General features: G+C 54.9%; 1 protein-coding gene across 2 annotated transcripts in view; it reads right to left on the bottom strand.

Annotated features, from left to right (window-relative positions):
- The window catches only part of SBNO2 (strawberry notch homolog 2), a 44,414-nt gene that overhangs the window by 7,560 nt on the left and 15,184 nt on the right, over positions 1-21,670 (bottom strand). For both annotated transcript variants that reach the window (XM_080935719.1, XM_080935720.1), the window contains exons 2-14: positions 21,204-21,379; positions 19,340-19,413; positions 17,721-17,832; positions 7,628-7,786; positions 5,114-5,197; positions 4,755-4,851; positions 3,863-4,017; positions 3,647-3,780; positions 3,473-3,563; positions 3,131-3,274; positions 1,934-2,051; positions 1,506-1,611; positions 1,108-1,261 (exon numbers count right to left, since the gene is read on the bottom strand). In XM_080935719.1, the coding sequence (XP_080791845.1) occupies positions 1,108-1,261; positions 1,506-1,611; positions 1,934-2,051; positions 3,131-3,274; positions 3,473-3,563; positions 3,647-3,780; positions 3,863-4,017; positions 4,755-4,851; positions 5,114-5,197; positions 7,628-7,786; positions 17,721-17,832; positions 19,340-19,413; positions 21,204-21,284 (1,509 nt within the window). In that variant the 5' untranslated portion in view covers positions 21,285-21,379. The remainder of the gene's footprint in view (positions 1-1,107; positions 1,262-1,505; positions 1,612-1,933; positions 2,052-3,130; positions 3,275-3,472; positions 3,564-3,646; positions 3,781-3,862; positions 4,018-4,754; positions 4,852-5,113; positions 5,198-7,627; positions 7,787-17,720; positions 17,833-19,339; positions 19,414-21,203; positions 21,380-21,670) is intronic.

Genomic DNA, 21,670 nt, shown 5'->3' with positions numbered 1-21,670 from the left:
GTCTCCACACTAGTTTCAGAGTCAGCCCGATCACTCTATCCAGGCATCCCAGGCTGTGCAAGGTCCTGAGCAGCGGCCCTGGCCTCCACAGTCCTTGCCAGGAGCTCCCTTTGTCCTACAAGATGGCCTAGGGTCCTGTGGGGACAGTTTGTCACTGGAGGCCACAGGGACAGGCACTGTAGGTGTCCCTGCTGATGATGCTGGCTGTCTGTTTGTACACAGGCTTTTCCTATGTAGCTGGCCCATGATTCTTGAGTACTGGGTGACCACACCCAGTTTGTTCTTTCATATTTTGTAGTGCTAGGGATTGGACTCAGGGCCTTGCACACAGCAGACAAGCTGGGGGTGATGGCGCACCCGTCATGTTAGCACTTGGAAAGTAGAGGCAGGAGGGTCAGGTGGGGCCAGGGAACAGGCTCCCTGTCACCTTTCTAGGACACCATACTTGGGAGTCCTCGGACTGGGACAGGACTGCCAGGGTCACAGTGTGAATCCTTCATGCAGAGGCCAAGAGTTCTGGGTGGCTGAGGCAGGAGGATTGCCAGAAGTTTGGGCAACTGAGTCACAGTGAGATACGATAGTCTCAGGGATAAAAGTAAAAGTGATGGGCTCTGGAGCGATGCTCTTCCAGAAGACCCAGGTTCGGTTCCCAGCACCCAGATGGCGGCTCACAACTGTCTGTGACTTCAGTTCCAAGAGATCTGACGCCACCACAGACATGCATGTAGGCAAAACATTGATGAACATAAAAATAATACATAAGTCATTAAAAAAAAAAAAAAGTAGCCAGGCAGTGAATGCATGTCTTTAGACCCGGCTGGCAGAACTCTGAGGTCAAGGCCAGCCTGGAAAACAAGAGGGCACTCCAGAACAGGCAGAGCTACACACAGAGACCCTGTCTTGAGAAACCAAACAACCAACCAACCAAATGCAAAGTAAAAGTGAAAAAAACAAGACCCGAAGACTTGCTCCAGGTGAAGTAATCCTGACGTGGCTCTGGCACGGACCCCGAGAGCTTCTGCTCCCTCCCTGTCACAGACTCCACAGCACGACTGTAACGCATCCCTATGAGGAACGGGGTCCCTGCAGACCATCGGCCCAGCTTACCAGTCGGGCTGCCCGATTATAGACTTGCTCGAAGGCAGGGGAAAGTGGGATCTCCTCGATTCGGAAAGTGACCCCTGAAAAGCTGAGCTGGCGTGCGATGTACATGCCGCTGACCTTCATGTCCATGGCCACAATCTCCATGGCGCCCACACCCCTGCGGACACACAGAACCTCTGAGCACTTCATCCCTGGAGAGCTGGGAGGCAGGAACATATGCACAGGCCCTGTGGCCATGAGGAAGACGGCAGAGGCAGGGCCTGGGAGAGATTTGTGAGGCCAGAGAGGAGCAGAGCAGAGGGACCGTGAGAAGAAGCGCATCTTTCTGAGGGGTCAGGAGAGATGGGTCCTCTGCAGACCTGGCCAGGACAACCACCCCCACAGGCAGACATGGGGCTCACCTCTTCTCAATGGCATGCAGGAACTCCTCGAAGGTCCGGAAAGGTGTGCCCTCGCCCCAGATGCCCAGGCGGCTCATGTATATCATGTTGCGGGGCTCAGAGGCACCTAGGGGTTGGAAGCAAGAAGCTGAGGCAACTCACCACACAGCTGGGAAGTGCTGTGGGTCCCACAGAGGCCGAGTGGGGTACAGTGTGGCCGTCCCAGACTTGGGAGCCAGAGGAAGGAACTGAGGCTCTGAGGAAAATGCCCAGGGGTACCATCAAGGTCAGCTAGAGCCGTCGGCAAAGGGGATGCTGCCTTAGACAGCAAGCTCCATGTTTGCCCCAGGTGCCAAGCAACAACAGGGTGCAGATCCACATCTTTGCAATATCCCCATCTCTTTGTAGGTGACAGCTACCCGTGTGACCAGCGTGCCCATCTTGCTCACCTGTGGCACTGGCATACACCACCCTGGCCTGGGGCAGCTTGCTCTGTAGGTCCAGCACAGCCTTGCCCATCTTGGTGGAGCTGGCGTTCTTGGCTTTGTGGCACTCATCAAACACAATCTGAGATACACTGGGTTAAGGAATGTTCCAGAAGCACAGAAAGTATCCCTAATCAAATATCCCACAATACAGCAGAAAGAACTAGGAAGATGTGGGAGGACTTGGGAGTTTGAGGGCCACTCAATAGTGGTTGAAAGGGCGTTGGTGGGGGCGATGGGAATCAGTGGCAGGAATGCTTGCTTAGCATGAAAGTATGGGCTCCATTCTCAGCACCACACAAGCCAGGCCTGGTGCCCACCCTGCCGTGGCAGACCCTGTCTCAAAAAATGGGGGGGGGGCACCAAGGAGGGATGCAGCTTAGACTACACAGACTCTCAAGACTAAAGGCCAAAATATCAAGAAGAGAAAAACAGCAAGAGAACTGTGCTGAGGCTCTTGCCACAGCATTGCAGATCCTGTGGTCCTCAATTCCTGGGCACACCCTGGGAGGGCCAGTGGCACTTGCCATGGCACAGCCTGCTCTGGGTCTTCTGAGTTGCCCGCATCGAGGAGCCCCAGCATGGACAGGCCCTGTCTCACACCGCCAGCCTCTGGTGTGCATGGTGGCCAGTGTTCCCAACACACTATAGGGAGCCTGGTTGCCCAGGCTGGAAGCAGAGCAGGACAGAAGGGTAACTTGTGAGTCCTGCTCCACCTTAGTCCCAGTATCAGAATGGCTATAAGAGGGGCTGTGCCAGGCAGCGGTGAAGACCAGGCCTAGTGTGATGGGCACTCTAAGCTGGTCAGTGCTTGCCAAGGCTTCTATCTGGCCTTGAGCCCCTCCTATTAAACACCCACTTAGTACAGCCCTAGTACTTCAGCTCTGTCCTTCTCCATGCCCACCCACCTAACCACCAACCATCTAATCATGTATCCACCCTCTGCTCACCCATCTATCTAATCATCCACCCATCCATCCATCCATCCATCCATCCATCTACCCACCCATCTATCTAATCATCCACCCATCCATCCATCTACCCACCCATCTATCCATCCACCCATCCATCCACCCACCCACCCACCCACACACCCACCCACCCACCCACACACCCACCCATGCACCCACCCATGCACCCATCCCTCTGGCAACAGGATACCACACCATCGAAGGCCTCACCACACCACTGCAGGATCTGGCGTAGGCGTGTGCGATGCTGCCCACCCGCCTGGCTTTCTCCAATCAGGGCAGAGTAGGTGGCAAAGAGGACACCCTCTGAGGTAGTGTTGTCACCGTACTTGATCTGTGGACACAGGTAAGTGTTCAGGGATTCCCTTGTCTGAGTATACCTCAAGGAAAGATACCTTGGTACAGCCAGGTCACCCACAAGCCTATTTTCCCCAGCCTGTTTTCTCCTGGTACAGCTGAGACACTCTCCTGCCTCAGTTTCTTCCTTATTCAAGGGACTGGGAATTCAGCTAGCCGGCTTTGCCCAGCCTACCTTGCTCAGTGCATGCACCGCAATGCCTGGGGCCTCGATGTCTCTCAAGTCCCGTTCTGCATCATACTTAAGGTCATTGGAGGCACTGAACCTACAGGAGATGCCTGGTCAGGAATGCCTCTCTATCCCACCCTATACCATCTTCCCACTCCACTAGGCCTGGCAGGTACTCACCACAAAGCCTTCTTCCGGCCCCGCAGGTAGTTCTCCACTATGATGCCAGCCACTGTGCGGCCCTTGCCCACACCGGCCCCATCCCCAATCAGAAAACCAGCACGCTGCCCACTGGGCAGCAGGACCTCGTGTTGCTGTGGATGAGCAGAGGTGCGTCAGGCCCGTGTGCCTGACACCCTTCTCATGAGCCTAGAAGGGCGGGGTGGGGCCAGTTACCTGGCAGGCATAGGTGATGGCTTCCAGCTGTAGGGCAGACAGGGTCCCATTGTCTGAGGTGGGTAGTGCCAAGGTGTAGGTGATGTCTGGAGGTGGCACACTGGACAGTGTACTGGTCTCCACCACACGATCTGGGTGCTGTGTTCCAATCTTAGCTGGCGAGGGGACAGAGGGCAGAGTTGGCACATGACAAAGGGAGAGTAGCAAGCAGGATGCCCGTCACCCACCATCCACACAAACTGCTTCCGATGCCTCCACACCATGCACCAGGAACTCAACCCTTGTCTTCTTGGTGGGTGTTGGGATTCTGTAAACCCCACCCCTCAGTTACCTAGCAACAGCCAGGTATACCCCACCCCTCAATTACCCAGCAGTGGCCAGGTATGCTCCGCCCCAGTGACCTGACACTATAAAAGGAGCTGCTTGACCCCTCCTCTCTCTCTTGGACTCTCTTGCTCTTGTGCTCTTGAAGCTTTGCTCTCCCTCTTCCCTTCCCTTCCCCCCTCTCTCCCACGTGCTCATGGCCTGCCTCTACTCCTCTACTTCTCTCTCTCTCTCTGCCTCTACCACCCTCTTAACTCTCCCATGACCTGAATAAACTCTATTCCATACTATACCGTTGTGTGGCTGGTCCCTCAGGGAAGGGATTCCCAACATGGACCCCCCCAGAGACATCTCCCTTGCCCTCAGGCCTCGCCGTACCTCCATGGGCCATATGCCCCCCACTCTCTTCATCCTTCCCCTAACATTGGTGCCGTGACTCGGATCGTCATCCTTTCACAACATTGGTGCCCTGTGACTCTTCCTTTCAGTGACTTTTCCTTTCATTGGTGCCCCGTCATCTTTTCCTTACAGTGGGTGTCTGCATCCTGTCCTTGGCCCAGACACTTACACTTAGATGGCACATAGTCAGCATAAGTCTCAGCGTGGCCCAGTTCTTCAGCCTCTTCCTCATCTTCCCCTTCCTCTTCCTCAGGCTGGCTGTGTGACTGTGGGGTGTGACAGTTCAGGTGTCTGTTCCACACTGCAGTGACCCAGTTTCCCCAAGGGCAGCAGAGATGCTGCACAAAGTGGTCCCAGCACAGTGGTGTGGGCTGGATGTGACTCTGCCCTTAGCCCTAAGTGTAGCCCTCGACTTTCCAATTGTAAAATGGGCAGGCACCCCATCATCCAGGCTCCCTAAGGCCTAGCACACTGGAGATGCCTTGGGAGCCTCTCTAGATCCCCAGGAAACAGCCCCGCCTGGGTTACCTGATAGCTGATGAGAAGTGGAGTGCTGGCAAGCGAAGTCACTGGGTCTTCGAGAGCCGGGTACGGTCCACTAGGTAGGAACAGCTGTAGGGCCAGCAGGGCAGGGTGTGAGCCTCCTATGCCACTGTCTGTACCCTTAGGCAGGGGTCTGCTCAGTCTCAGGGGCCAAAGCCCCACCTGATTCATTCTGTGACCTGGGAAACCTGTAGGGAGGGCTGACAACGGCCTGTGTCCCTGTGGCACATGGGACACCCCAAGACACTAGTCCCTGATTCAGGGAAAAGTGGGCAAAAGCCAGGCAGCCAGTCCCAGGATGCAGACTTGGGCCCTGCGGGCTGGGTAAATGTAAAATGGGAGTCATTACCTATCCAGGCTACCTGTGGCGGGAGCTGAGGCTCTCCCCAGAGGAAAGGTTCCTTTGTGGGTGACAGGGTGAGAATGTCCCCAATGCTGTGACCAGACTCCAAATGTTCCTCTGTAGGAGACATGGATGGGCCACAAGTGCTGACCAGTTCTGGACAAATGGTGTGGCCTGGCCAGCGTGCTGAGTCTGAAGCCATGCAGGGTACATGGTTCTCCTTTGCACAGAGTCTCAACTCCTCAATCTGGAGACATATTTTAAAGATCTATATTTTGGGAGCACAGGCATGTAAAGTGCTCTGTGTGAAGGCTGTGCCTACAGAAGACAGTGCCAGACCCGAGTTACAGATGGTTGTCCCCACCATGTAGATGCTGGGGACAAAGCCTGTGTCTTCTGTAAAGGCATCACACCCTTGTTTCCTCCCTGCCCCCAGACCAGGGTCATGTAGCCCAAGCTGTCCTCAAACTCCCTAAGTAGCCAAGGATGACCCTGATCCTCCTACCTCTACCTTCTGAGTGCTGGGATTACAGGGACAACACCACATGTAATGTAGAGGATGGAACCCAGGCTTGGTGCATGCTGGGAAGCATCCTACCCACTGAGCCCCAGTCCCTTTGAATGGCAGAACAGGGAGCAGTTGGTCAGCAGCGAGTGGGCCATGCTGGCCGCTGGTCATGAGGGAAAGGATCTTTCAGCCCTAAACTTGGGGCTTGAGATGCAGCATCCCTGAGGGAGGACAGGAGTCTTGGGGCACTGAAGGCACAGTCACTGTCACATACCCCTGGCTCTCTGGGCACAGGGCCAGGGGTGTTGAAAGCCAGCGGAAGCTTGGGAAGGTTACAAGTCCACACTCAGCCCTCCTGCCTTTTTTTTTTTTTTCTTTCTTAAATTAACAAAACCCAAACAGACTGTGGAGGTTCCTGGAAGGCTGAGTCATGTTCCGGGCAGGAGCAGCACAGGGTGTTGGGTTTCAGATATGGCGCTTGGTCCAGGCAGCCTGGGGCCCTGGGCAGGGTAGGCAGTACCCTGTGGCCTTGATCTCAGGGCTGCACGCAGCAGGGGTGGGAGACACACAGGGACTGTCTGCCCTGCTGGCTCTGATCAGCTGCACGGTCAGCTGTCACACGGGGCTATATGGCACCAAGGCCTCCGTCCTGGAAGCACTCCTAATTTACACTCTCAAAGTCTAGAAGCTTCCATCTGGAAGACCCTGGCAAGGCTTGGGCGGGGGTCCCCTTGCGCCACTGGGACTGAGAACCAGGTCAGGCTCAGTGAGGTTTCATCTATGCCAGGAGCTCCCTAAAACAGAACAACCATACATGTCTCCCAGACACTGCTGATGTCCCCTGAGGACAAAAATCACTGCTGGCTAACATCCCTCTGGGTCAGAGTCCTGCACACCCGGAAGCCTCTGTGTCCCAGTCACCTGCCTGCTGAGTGTGTACTCAGAGAGAAGTTGACCCCAGAAGCCAGGGTCCTCTGAGAGACACTGCTTGCCTCCATGTGGCGGTCAGGGAGTAGATCCAGCATAAAACCATCAGCTAGGTGTCCCTTTCTCCTGGACACAGGCCAGGTGCTCCCTGTGAGACATTCTGGGCCACATGGGGAGATTAGCAGGGTCTCTGACCATCACCCACCATAGATCAGGAGCTGCCCCTAGCTGCAATGGTCACACGTGTCTCTCTGCAGACACCAGCTGAAGTCCACTGTGGGTAGAGTTCTTGGGGTGAGAATTGATGACCCAAATTGCCTTTGGAGTCAGACATGCTGGCACACACCCATCAGCCCAGGACTCGGGAGGCTGACATAACCCTGGCTACAGAGCAAAGCGGAGACCAGACTGGCCCGAGTGAGTCCCACCTCAGAAACTAAAAGAAAACAAAAGTAAGCTCAAACTGCTTTCCAACTCTTCTGGAAGCACCTGTGTCCCCAGCGGGTATACAATGATATACAAGGTACTGGGTCTGGGACCCAGCATACGGCATGAGGGACATGAGATGTGGGGGCCTCTAGGGCTGTGGGGATTGGCCCGCCAGCCTCTGGGCAGGACCCCTTATGACCTAGGCCTGAACACACTGTCATTCTCAGGCTCTGCCAGCCCTCCTGTCCACCTGTGTCACCAGGGTGGCCCCGGAAGTGCCCTGAATGCTGACCTTGTCACGGGTGGTTGAGGTGCTGACGTCCCAGATGGTAGGCACCTCGTTGAGGCTGTCGGCTGGCAGGAAGTCGGGTGTGTCTGGGATGTCTGACAGGGAATCCACGGATGAGGAGAAGACAGAGGCATTGGAGAGGTCCTCGAGGCATGAGGGGTCCTAGGAGACAGGCAATGGTGACACAGTGTCTAGCTGTGTGCGCACTCACGTGACCAGGCAAGCAACAACGTGTTCCGAGTGTCACACAGCCAGGAACAGGGGTGAAGTCCCCCACACACCACAGCATGGAGTGACCATGAGGACATGGTGCTCAGTGAGAGCAAGACACACATGAGACCACACAGTGGTGACGCTGTAACAGAAAATGTCCAGACTAGAACACGGTGATGGCAGGTGGTTCAGGGTTTCCAGAGCTGGGGAAGGGTGGGTGATGGCCAGTGGGAATGGGGTTCTTTTAGATGGAATGGAATGTTCTAAAATCTATAAGTACAGAGCCATGACTACATTAAAACCACAGAAATGTACAGTTTAAATGAGGGAGCTATGTAGGTTATGAACAAAACTGAATAACCATGTTTACTCTGTAGCCCAGGCTGGCCTCAAATTCATGGTAATTCTTCTCACTCAGCCTCCTGAGTGCAGAGGTGACAGGAGTCCTGTCTCCACCCAGAGACCCTGAGAACACCCTGTAGGCTGTGAGTTGTCATGTCCCACCCCTGAAGGCCTGGGCAGGATCACTCTGACTGTGCCCATGTTCTACAACAGCCAGCAGTCCCAGCACAGTGCCCTTCAGTCCAGTATCAGATAACTAGAGGATCCTGCAAACATCCGTCTCGGAAGCATTGGGGAGCATCCTCTTGGCAGGACGGGAGCCAGGGGGTCCTCTCGGGCTACAACTAGAACCAGTGGTAATGTGCTGTGCAGTCTCTTACACATCCTCTCCCAGGCCTGACAGTGAGTGACCACTCAAGGGTGTACAACAGGTTCTCCAGGGTGACCCGGGAGACACCCTTGGAGAATGGGTGCTTCAAAGCCAAGGAGGATGGGGCTGTGCTGCGTGAAGGGGCTGTAGCTGAACCTGAACCTGGACAAGCCAGGTTACAGGTCTCCTGCTCTGCCCCAGCACTCAAGCCTACCCAGCTCAGTGTGAAGATGCTCTCTAGGGTTTATCTCCTTAGACAAGAGTTTTATTCCTGGGGAGGATCCTGGGTAACTACTCACCTTCTCTGAGGGTTAGCATGCCCGGGGTCCAGATGAGGGGAGGCAATTGTCTGGGTACCTAGTGACTTCTTAGGGAACCCTGAGTGATCCTGGGTTGCTATGGGGCTGGGTTTCATAACCTCCCCTCGCAGGGCACTATGACCCCACTGCAAAGGTGGCAGCCTGTATTCAGGGGACAGGAAAGGGCAAGATAGGCCTTTGAAACCCATTTCCCCGTAGCATGCTAGGAGTGGACTTGGACAGCCACAGCCTGTGCCCTGTCCTCAGCACAGCACCCAGTCTAGACCCTGGTTGGGCAGCATAGGACAGCTCTGCAATCCTTGTCTATAGTATAGTGAGAAAATCCCGAGAACCCAGCCCTGGACAAGGGAAGAGGCAGAGGAGTTCTGAGAAGCCCTGGGACACTGGGGCTGCTTGTCTTAGGGTTCCCTGGGGCTCAGCACCCTCTCACAATGGCTCTAGCAGGTCAGTGATGGTCTCTGCAGCTGTGGCTGGGGGAAGCAAACCCAGTGATTCCCACAGTGGCCTCAGTCCAAGACGGGTGTGGGGGGGCAATATCAGTTAAGGCTGGCCCAGGGAGGTACCCGGAAGGGAGAGGATGGCTGATGTCCTAAGGGGTCATAGACAGAGAAAGGAATTGAGGGAAATTGAGGCACTGGAAGGAACAGGCTACTGTGGTTGGCGGTACCATGTGTCAGTGGGAAGCCCCTCACTCAGTGAAGGACATGACATAGGGACAGGAAGTGAGAGCCCTGAGGATTGCATGGTGCAACCCTGGGATTCTAATTTTCTGCGACAGTCTCACATTGCTTCGGCTGACCTTGAGCCTCTCCCCCACCCCCGATCCTCCTACCTCCACCTTTGGAATTGGGGTGGCAGGCAAGCACCTCATCTGGAGCCTTCAATGCTAGTCTAAAACTTTTACCAACCAGGCCAATAGGGACAAAGCTTCTGACACTACCTTGCTACAACCTAGCCACCCACAGGCACTGGGACAACCCTTCATCTGGGCACAGGGCTTCTGGAGTGCCCAGGCCTGACCCTGTGCTTGGTCTCACTCAAGTGTGATAGCCAACACCCCAGGACAATCCAGGACTCAACTCAGTTATCACTAGCTAATCTACACAGACCCACACTGGCGAGGTACCCACCTCTGTGGGAAAGGCCACAGCTCGGTGCCTGGATCCTTGTGTGCCTCGGGTCTTCTCTGAGGATGGGGTTCCCAGTGAGACCCCTCTAAGGTCCATACCCTGTAACCCCTACTTGCTGGGTCTCTAGTGAGAGCAAGGACACAGTGAATGGGACACAGTGAGGCTGGGAGGGTCCCCACTGTGGTTACTTGGTGAGCATCTGAGATAGCCCTGCTAGGTGGAAGGACTGGCAGGGACTAGCCCTTGATCGTCCCAGGTCATGCAGCAGACATCTCCCCATTCCAGAAAGAACCCCACAAAAGACCGGCAGAAACAGACACCTACCACGTCTTCTGGACTGAAAATCCAGAGGAAAGATGTGCCCCTGCCTCTACCCATCCCATAGAACTTGCTGAGATTGAGTCCTGCCTTAGCCCATGCTATGACAATAGTCCCACCTAGACTGAGGCCACCCCAACTCATCCCTCCCCCAGCACAGAGAGTAGCGGGGCCAGCTCTGGCCACCTGCACGCTGAGCCCCTCCACAGCCATCTTCATGCTGGCCACTATGCTGAGTCTCAAATCTCTGGCTTAAAAAATTTCTGGCATGTTCGCTATGACTTGCCAAGAAAAGTACATAGTGGGCAGGGCTGGGGGTGTCCTGTGCCACAGCTTTGCCACCTGTGGGAGCTCAGGGGCGCCACAGGTGGCTCTGGGTAGCCCTGTTGATCCCTGGATGGTTACCTTGTTGAGCGCGGCGAACTGCAGCCAGAAGCGCAGCTGTGACATGGTCGGGGTGTGGGGTGCTGAGCAGTGGCCGCTGGGTCCCCCTGGAAGAGCTGCTGGGGAGCACTAGCCTCATGACCACGGTAGCCGCAGGCTCAGCGGCTCCGTGGGGGACAGAGGCAGCAGCAATCTTGCCGGCCCCATTTGCATGAGGGTTAGTCACCGGCTCTTGACTTCCCCTAAGGCTGGGCTGGGTTTCAGGAAATGATGCCTGCCTGGTAAGTCAGGGCAGTTACTGGCAGAGCGCAGAGAATTACTGTAGGGGGCGGATCAGTCCAGAAGGGCTGTCAACAACGGCGCTCCCTGCTGGGGCCCAGTGCCTGGCCTGACCCCACTTCTCGGGGACATCCCATGGGGGAAGAAGATAAAGCTTCAGTTTCCCTGGGACTACTGGGCTGTTTTGTGTACCACCCCCCTTGCCCCCGGAATGACAGGGGGAGGGTGTGGGCACAATTGTGAGAAGCTGAACCAGGGGAACTGAGGCTTAGGTAACCTTCTATTCTTCCCTTCAGCTGAGCTGGGTCCCTGCCCTTCATCAAAACACATCCTGCAGTGTCCTCCCACCAGGGCCCAATGCTCATTCCTGGAGGTCTCCAATGAGCTGAGCTGCTGGGGAGACCCCAGGGCTACAAGAGATAGAAGACGCTTGACTGTAGGAGGGCAGGGATGCAGCAGAGGGTACAGCCCTGGCTGTCTCTAGGGACTTGGGGGTGAGGTAAGGTGTCAGTGCTCGCAGGCAGCAGGATCCCATCCACCAAGGACAATTCCTGGCCATCTTGTTAGGACAGCAGGGCTGCAGGGTTCTACTAGATTCTCACACCTTTGACCACCCAGGACAAAGGCCCCAGAAGCAGCAGCTGGAGCTGCCCTCATCCACCCTGGCAACATCCTGCCCCCTATCCAGGGGCCCTTGTATTGCAGACAGGCACAGGCACTGAGCAAAGCCTCAATTCAAATCAGCACAGTGAAGTCAGGCAATGTGGTGCATCCTTGTTGACACAGTGCTTAAGAGGCCGAGGCAGGAGGATTGAGAACAGCCTGGGCTACAATGTGACACCCTAGCTCAATAAACTCAAAACAAAAATCAGAGCGGGATACCACCAAGGGCAGCTAGACCCAAAAGCAGCAATTGTGGTAAGGGTGTGGGGAGCTCAAGTCCGTGGCCTCTGGGGAAACAGGCTTCTCAGACAGCAAAGCGCTGGCTTCCATCTGACTCTACACATGCATTTCCAAAATACTCGTACGAAAACTAGGAGCACCCACAGCAACGAATCACAGCACCAAAAGTGGGAACATCTGGGGTCTACCAATGCACACGCATACTTTGTCCACAGGCAGGAATACCACACAGCCATGAGCAAGAGAGACTCCAGGGACCCCAAGGACACAGTACTCAGACACAGCTAGCCAAACACAAGAGCACACAGGGTCTAGGGCTCCAAGGGCTGCAGATGAGATGGAATAATCTATAATGGGGATATGCCTCCCTTTAAGACAGAACATTCTAGAACTGGATAGAGGTGAGGGCTTCCTGTGTCTACAGTCTGTGTAGCCAAGGCTAATCTCTAGCTCCGGAATCTCCTGTAGGTGCTGAATGTACTTTGAAGGGACAATCTTTACAGCTATCTGAATTCTAAGAACTGAAGGCCCTGTGCTAGTGGCACATGCCTTTAATCCTAGGACTGAGGAGGCAGGGGCCAGCTTGGTCTGCAGAGTGACTTCCAGGGAAGCCAGGACTACACAGAGAAACCTTGTCTTGCGGGGGTGGGGGTGGGGAGGTAAAAAGATTGATGGGATCAATATGAAGAACTAAAGTCCCAAAACACCCTAACTGTGAAGGTACAGGGGTCTGAGGGTGCTCCCCTGGGTCAGTCAGGTAGGTGTGAGGAGATACCCTCAGGTGTGGCAGGAGGGGGTCTCTGGTCATGGATGTGGGGTCACTCCACAGCCCCTGGAGGCCAAGCATGTGGGCTGTCAGACAAGGGAGATCTAGGGACCAAGAGGACACAAGGCCAGTGCTCAGGGGGCAGGGACCAGTTAGCCTGGGATGAGGGAGAGCCAGGGACATGGGAAAGAGGGGTCTAAGGACCTCAGCTGGAGAGTCGTTTGTGTGAGCTGTGCTGATCCCGAGAGACAAGCTGAGAGGCACGGGCATGGATAGGGTGTGGGCACCCGTGACTCCCAGGCTGGTCTTTGGATCTGGCAGAGGCAGTGGGGTGGATGTCCCTTAGAGGGACAGCCTGAACCATCAGAGCTTGGGTTTAATTCTCTGCTGCATCTCTTCTGCCTTGGCTCCCCATCTTCCTGTCTACTTAGCACAGGGCTGTATGGCCAGGCTGGGAATAGCAGAGGGCTCCCTATACCACAGCAAGGGGAAGAGCAGGGCAGGCAGCCGGCAGGTCATCCCAACTGCTAAAGTGACAGAGTGGCTCATGTAATCCCAACACTCAGGAGGCTGAGGCAGGAGCCTTGTCACCAGGTGAAGGCCAGCCTGGGCTAAATAATGAGACCTTTGTCTTTAAAAAAAAAAAAAAAAAGAAATAAGTCAGGTCTGGTAGCATATGTCTTTAGTCTCAGCACTTAGGAGGCAGATGAGTGTGAGTTCAAGGTCATTATGGTCTAAATAATGAGCTCTGGGATAGTCAGGGCTATGTAGAGAGACCATGTCTCACAAACGAAACAAGCAGAGAGAGAGGTAATATAGGAGGTGGTGCACAGCTTGGTGGGCAGTGTGCTCAGCCTGCACAGAGCCTGGGGTTTCATCCCAGACACTGCATAAACCAGGAACAGAAGACAGGATGAAAGATCAGGAGTTCAAGGTTATTCTCTGCTACACGAGTTCAGGGCTAGCCTGCAGTACATGAGACACTATCTCAAAAAATGTATAAATAAATAAACAAACAAACAAATAAATAAATAAATAAAAAGTGTCCTGTTAAGACAGCCTATGTTATCGTAGAAATACTGAGCTACTGTGAAGTCCTATGGGACCAGAGTGAGTTTTTACCCAATTACAGGAGTGTCCCTGTGAGATTGAGGGGCACAAGGAGGAGGGGTGATACTGAAGACTGGAGACAGGCTCAGGGGTGCATGGGAGTCTGGGATAATGGGAGTAACCAGGGGGGCACTGGGCAGACTGCCTAAGCCACCTGGCTTGCAAATTGAGAGAGACTGGTTCTTAATGGTTTTGGCCCCAGTCCCCTCCACCCTGCCCACTCCTGCCTCTCCAAAAGAACCTAGCCTGAGCCACAGTGTGTATGGAATTCGACGTGCAGGGTCCCCAGTGCCCACCTGTCTACATGCAGCAGCAGCAGCAGCAGCAGCCGCCACCATCAATGTGGCTTCCTGTAAGCTAGCGCCCCTCTCTGGCCTCCCTTTCCTGATACGGTAAACTGTCGGGCAGGCAGCGGCCAGACCTCTGATCCTGACAGCATTTGCAGAGTGGTCGATGCAGCCACTGGGTGGAGGCAGGAGGCAGCATCGCTCCTTCCTGAGGGTGAGCTCATCTAGTTTCCCAGCAGCCGGCCGGCCAAGTGAGCATGTTACGGGACATACAGCCTTGGAGGGAAGTGGGGGCCTAGGGTACAGGCCCATCTGCACACGGGGCTCCTGGAGGCTACCCTCCCTGTACAGGGGCTGAGGGTAATGAGACGCGGGGCCATGGCCAAGAATGTGGGGTCTGAATGGCTTTGTATCCATACAGGGAGCCTCAGGGAAGGTGCACGGTTTGGGTGAGCCCTGGGAACACTGAGGACTCCCAGGACATTCCAGGAGGGGACAGCCTGAGGAGAAGACACAGAAGGGACGGCCCTAGGTGGCAGGTCCTTCCCACAGGCCTCCGGAACCCCTGTCCTCTGACACAGACTTTGTCCTCCTGAGGTAAGAACAACGCCCCCACACCCAGTGCACAAAGGCTCTCACAGCTGTCACCTCCACCCCACTTCCATTCCTGGGTATGCACTCGAGAACCACAGGAACAAGTCTCTGTGGAAACTCTGGCCATCTATCATGGTCACGTGGACAAAGAAGCTCTGCAGAGGAAGAGTGGACAGCACACACGTGGAGCGTTACTCGGCCATGAGGAGGAGACACAGTGTAGGGGCTTCAAGACATTGTGAGACCCGAACACACAGACCACACTGTGTGGGACTCCATAACAGGAAATGTCCAGAGCAGGAAAATCCAGAGACAGGAAAAGGATTCTTGGATGCTGGGGACTGAGGACGGACAGATGGTAGTTCATGGGATGGGTGACATGGTAGCTTGGAGTCACATGATGTCTCAACCAAAAAAAAAACTCAAGAATGGAGACAAAAGCAGGTGTCGGATTGCCACGCACCTGCACACCCAGGGTGGGTATCCCACAGGGGACTGTGGAGCTGTTCCAGTCACCGAGCAGGGCTATCAGAGCCCCTGGGGAGGGGCTCCACGCCACCAGAGATGGAGGGCTGAGCAGGAGGGCGCGGGCCTTTTCCTTGTAGAAGCAGGAGGTGGAGGGCTGGGGCTGGCTGCAAAGGAAGGCAGGGTTCCAGGGACACTGTCAGGCACTCAAGACACTCTGTGGGAGCCTGGAGTCACCAGTGTGTGCCATGGCAGACCAGTCAGCAGCTACTGGGGCCCCAGTAGTCAAAGCTATGCAGCATCCTGGGAACTGTGTGGGGGAGGGGACTCCCACAGCTCACGGCAGAGCAGAGGGATGGAGAGGCCAGGGGAACAGGAGCCTGAGCAGAAGATGGCAGATACCAGAGGCGACTTCCGACAAGCAAGCGCACAGGAGGCTACTACCCACTAGGAAGGGACAGATTGAATGGCAGACAATATTTGGTTTCTTCTATTTCTTTCTGCTACAGTTTTCTTGTTGCTTTGAGGCAGACTCTCAAGGTGTAGACCAGGAACATTTAAACTGTCCGTCCTCCTGCCTGGCTTCCTGAGTGAGAACACAGGCTTTCTCCTGGTACGGTCAGTCTTGTGACTCAGTTCTTTTCTCTCTTTGCTTCTTCTGTCAGGAAGCTCGGGGCTCATGCTTAGCTCCTAGCTTTGGGTCCAAGCAGAGACAGGCTTGCATTATGACTCCTGGTTTACACTGCGGTAGGGAACAAATCCACAGGAGCAGAGGGAGCCTGAGGGTTGGGTATCTGCTCTTCTCGACACGGGAACTGTGTTCTGAAGCCACCAGCCCGGCAGACTCCACCCATCAGGTAGGGCTGCTCCACACCCAGCATGTCCAGCAGAGCCGCAGCCCCTCCCCCATCCAGGGCAGGCAGCATGGCCTCTCATGCTCATCCTCATGTCCTGCCTCTCTTGGAGGGCACAGGGAGATGTGCTCTGCTCAGGGTCCTCACATAAGCCACTCTTCATATCCTTTCTGCCCTGTTGTGAGGCTTGACTCAGGTCTGGCTCTTTCTTGTTCTGTGTGGAATTTGAGGCCGTCCATGGCCTGGGGAGATGGGGGGGTGGAAGTAGGTGACAAGCTCAGGCTCCACAGCCAAAGGCTGTGATCCACCCTCCTGTGGTCAGGGCAACAGGCATGAGGGCTGGCACTTCCACAGGCATTCTGAGGGCAGTATGTGTAGGACACAAAAACCCCAAGTGTTCAAAAAAAACACTCACCCGATGAATGGGCGTAGCCATGTCTATGAGAGGTAACAGGTAGCCACCACATTGCCAGATGTGTGGGATAAATGGGGCTGAGACAAGCAGATTATGTGAGCACAGCTGGCAGGAGTGGGGGGAGTTCTCCTTTGGGAATTTTGACTATAGGGAGGCAGGTGTGGGCCTCTGGCATCAGAAGAGATGGAGACACACAGACACAAAGGCAGAGGGAGGGCAGAGACGCAGAGACTGAGACAAACAGACAGAGCCTGACAGCTGATCTTGGTGCCAGCTCTACTACAGCTGCAACCAGCTCACCCAGCAGCTGGGCACACCTTGGGGGAGTCCCTGCCTGAACCCACCCTAATCCTGGGCTACACCTTGGGTGGCAGCCCACATAAGGGCATGGAAGGAGGGAGCTTCTGCTTTTTGCCTGCTTGCCCTCACTCTCGCTGGGAGGCTCATCTACCCTGCTGCAGAGGCACTCCCTCGCTGGTGTTAGAACCCCGTTCTTCAGGATTCCAGTGCAGACTGAAGACCAGCATTCCCTAGGAATCCCACAGGACTCCAGCACTGGATCGGGTCTGCTGGGACATCCGGCTTCAAGGACTGAACAACTAACTACTAAAGACAGCACTGAAGAACTGCCCAGAGCACAGACCATAAGCCCCTCTCCTGAGTGTCCGCCCATGTCTATATCTGTGTGTGTGATACATACTACACATTATACGTTCGTTCGTCGGTTCTATCCCTTTAGGAACCTAACATACAGAGACAGAGACACAGGCAGACAAGGACACTGAAACAGACAAGACAGTGACATGGGGGCTGGCAGGCTTGGCTTCCTTGCAGTGGTCTGAGGAGCCTCTTTATACTTCTAGTGACAGCTATGTGCCATTGCCCAGTCGCTGAGAGACCTCTGGGCAGTTCATTGGTGAGTCCCTGGATGGCATGAGAGGGACTGGGGGGGTAGCCACCTTGGTGTCCCAAAGGGAATAGGATTCAAACTCTTTTCTGTGATCTATGGCTGCACAGAGCATGGACACTTGTGTGGAGCCTGTGGGTAGATCCACCACAGTGCCAGGTGTGAGACAGGCATGACACCCTATGGCTTCAGTGAGGATGCCCTACCAGTGGGCACGGAACTGGTAACCCCTCAGACTTCCTCATACAGCTCTGGACATGACCCCGAGGTAAAGTCCCAAAGGCCAGTGACAGACCTCAACCCAAGGATGTCACGGCCAATCTGACTGGCTTGATCCTCCCTATCCAAAGCAGCCTCAAATCCCTGCCCCAATCAGCCCCGCTGAAAAGCAGTGGCCACAGTGACAGCTCAGGGTCCCATGCGCGAGGGTGGCCATTACCTGAGGAAAGTCACTGCTCTTGGAGAAGAAGCTGGGGACAGTGGCTGTGGTAGGGTAGCTGGTTTCAGGGCAAGACTGGCCACCAAGGAATGGGGTGGAGCCCACGAACTGTCTGCAAAAAGAAGTAAGGATGGTGACCACAGGCCCAGGTCAAGGCATGGGGACAGAGGATCAAAGCACTTCTCCCAGCTGCTGGGAGCTCAGCCACAGGGCAGTCATGGTCCAGCCCAGGTGCTTCAGACACAGAGCTTAGAGTATCCTAAGCCAGGCTTCAAACAGTCCACCAAGCAGCCCCTCCTCCATGGCCCTTCAGACTCCAAGACAGGGCAGGCAAATACAACCTAAGACCCTGGGTCCTCTCTCTGCCCACCTGTATCTTGCCCTATTTCTCCATGCCAAGAAGAGTGAGGAGGGTGTGGCCAGAGCACAGGCCAGTCGAATCCTGGCTGCCTCTCTCCCACCTGAGAAATGATGGCCTACAGGTAACGGGGTCTGGATTCAGTGGGAGTGGGGGCAAGGCCCCAGAGCCTCTCTGCTCAGAGCTCCAACTCCAACTTCTTGGGTCCTGGGGCAGAGAGACAGTGGCCATCCCTAGGCCTCTACCTCTTACCTGAAGAAGTTTGCCAAGACAAACGTGGAGGCAGGGTGTACCTGTTAAGGGCTGAGTTTACACAATCCACTCCAGAGCTAGGGAGCCAGCTCCATGCAGGCGAGAACCTACGCCCTAAAGAGCTGGGTATGGCCTCACACACCTATAACCTCAGCACTGGGAGAGGTAGACACAGCCAAAAGTGGTGAGCTCTAGGTCCTGTGAGAGACCCAGACTCAAAAATCAAAGTAAGTCAGGCATGGCAGCCTACACCTTTAAAGAGGCAGAGGCAAAATGAATCTCTATGAGTTTGAGGCCAGCCTGGTCTACAGAACAAGGTCCAGGACGGCCAGGTCTCTGTTGTTACACAGAGAAACCCTGTGCAAAACAAACAAACAAACAAAAAAACCAACAAAGAACTTCTTCAAAAACAAAAACACAAAGTAACAAGAGACCAAGGTGGATGGGGCTAGAGAGGCTGCTCAGTGGTTACGAGTTCTGGCTGTTATACCAAAGGGCCCGTCTTCCCAGAACCCACACAGTAGCTCACAAGCATCTATAAACGCCAGTTCTAGGAGATCCAATGCCTCTGTGGTGTGCATGTCATGTGCAGACATGGGTGTGACTGCCCCTTTAATCCAAGCATGCAGAAGCAGAGGGGTCTTTGAGTTCCATGCCAGCCTGGGCTACACAGGGAGCGCTACCCATGGCTACAGAGTGAGACCCCCCTCAAAAGGAAAAAAAAGGTACTAAGTGACTGAGAAAGCTAGCCCCACTGACCTCAGGCTCCACACGTATACATGTACAGGTGCACACATGCACACACATGCACACACGCAGACATGCAGGAGAAATCTATCTCAAGTACACAGGAAGCTCAGACCACACTTGCACTGAGATGTTTGCACAGGGCATCTCCCCAGGCAAAACTCCTTCCAAGTCTTTAAGTCCAGGGCTCTCTGGAGCCTGTCCGCCAGCAACATCTTCCACTTCCAACAGAGGTGGGGTAAGGCACCACAGTAACACTTACTGGTTTTCAGTGGAGAACGTGGGGTACAATGGTGGTGAGAAACTGCCCCACCAAGGACAGTGCAGGAGTCGGTTCTGAAAACACAGAAACAGCAATATTAGGTGCGGGAGGAGAGCAGGCCCCAGAGTGCAAAGGTCCTGGAGAACCACGCCATCAGCCAGTGTCTTAGCTGCCCCACGTACATGGGGGATTGCAAAGAAGGCAGAAGGAAAAGGACATGCTGAGTATGGTGCTTGGTTCCGGAGGACTCAACATGAACGAGAGCCTGGAGATTGCGCTTGGAGGGGCTGAGGACATGGCTCAGTGGCAGAGCCCCCACCCTAATTCCCCAGTGAGAAGATAGGGGTGGAGCTCAGGGATAGAGTCCCTGTCTAGAATACCCCAGTGACAGGTTGGGAGTGGATTAGACTGAGGGTGTAGCTCCAGGTTCTGAGGTCCAAAGTGTACTCTGTGAGGTTTGCCCAGAACCTCTTCAACAGGGACCAGCATTCCTACCCCTGATGGGGCTTTGGTCCTGCCCTGAGTACATAACACTGGAATGTCACCATACAGCAGATGCATCCCGTGGTTCCAGCTCCGTCCACTCATAACCCACTACCCCTGGTTCTATCTCTGGAACCCTGGGAAATCACACCACGGGTGGATGGAGGGAGAAGGCAGCACTATTTATAGCAGAGGAAACTGGACTCTCTCCAAAAGCCAACAATAGGGAAATAATTAAGTAAATTATGGGCTGTGGATGAAGGAACAGTGGGCGGAGAAGAGGGCCAGGCCGAGAGAATAGGCGCTGGGTATGGTCTGGCTGCTGCTAGCGGCAGTCACTGGACGCCAGCCAGGGTTCTGAGTTATGAGTGACACTGGGTATCTGTCACTGCCGCTTCCCGCACCCCAAGATGTGGAAGCTCCATTAATACTTCCTCCTCCATGTGTCATCACAGGACTGTGTGATGTGAAGCTGGGCAGGTGTGGTCCTGGGTCAGCAGCGGCCTACCTAGATGTTCCAGTGCCTGAGAAGGCCCTGTCATCCCCGCCTGTGTTCCCGGGGACTGTGCCAGGCACAGCCTGGGCTTACCCTCATCCTGTCTGACCACCCACCCTTCCTGTGTCCTGCCTCCTCAGGACCTGGGACAGCACAAGGAGACAAGAGGAGCAGAGGATGCTGTTTCCCTGAAGAGCAGTCCCTGCCAGGAATCCTAGCACTCGGGAAACTGAGGCAGGAGGACAACTATGAATTCCAGGCCAGTCTGGGTTACAGACTGAGACCCTGTCTCAAAGAACCCAGAATCAAGGCTGGAGCGTGGACAGCACACAGCTTCAGGCTCAATCAATCCCTAGCCCCACATATCTGCAATGTGGGGCACATCTGTCACCTAGCTTTCAGAGGACAAACCTAGGAGTTCAGGATCATTCTCCTGTGCATACAAACTTGAGGCCAGCCTGGACTACAGGAAGCTCAGCATCAAAATACAGAGCAATGGAGGCTGGAGAGATGGCTCAGCTGTTAAAAGCACTGACTGCTCTTCCAGAGGTCCTGAGTTCAAATCCCAGCAACCACATGGTGGTTCACAACGGTCTGTAATGGGATCCGATGCCCTCTTCTGGTGTGTCTGAAGACAGCTGCAGTGTACTCATATGTAATAAATCAATAAATCTTAAAAAAATACAAAGCAAAACAAAAATACAAAACCAACAATAAGACAAACTGTGGACCAAGGTCAGCCCTTCTTTCATCAGGGGACATACCATGTCCAAGGTCTCAGGGGAGCTGGGGAGCAGGGCTCTGGAAGTGCTGTCACGACCCAATGTGCCCTCAGGAAATCTGCTCGGTCCCCTGGGGTGGTCTCACCATCAAGACAAAGCTCACCTGTAGCTGAATGCCACCTCCAGGAGGTGGAAGCTCATGTGGAGGGAAGTCCCCATCCATGGTGGGTTCCACTGCCAGCATGAGGCAGGCGGAGGCGGTGTTCCGCGACCGTCAGGTGGCGGCTATCTGAGCTGCTCACTGTGTGGCGCTGGCAGCAGCAGCTGTAATGTCATACCCTGCAGGGGAAAGGAGACCACCATGAAAGGACTGTGTAGTCCCCAACTCCTGTCGCTCCTATCTGGGAAGGTTCCAGTGCAGAGGGCACGGGTATGGCTCCTGCTCCACTGTGGCCATAAGTACTGGTCATAGCATGGCACTGCCCACTGGGTCAAGCCGCTGCAGAAGCACAGGCTGAGGCTGGCACTGTGACCAGACGGGGAGGATCAGGCAGGTCCTCTGAAGACACTGCAGACACCCAGAGCCTATCATGAGACCCAAATACTTGAGAAGAACCCCGGAAGTCCCCT

This window comes from Micromys minutus (genome assembly GCF_963924665.1).
Source record: "Micromys minutus genome assembly, chromosome: 22".
Lineage (NCBI taxonomy): Eukaryota > Metazoa > Chordata > Mammalia > Rodentia > Muridae > Micromys > Micromys minutus.
Note: the sequence above shows the minus strand (reverse complement) of the source record. Positions and strands in the feature narration are given on the sequence as shown.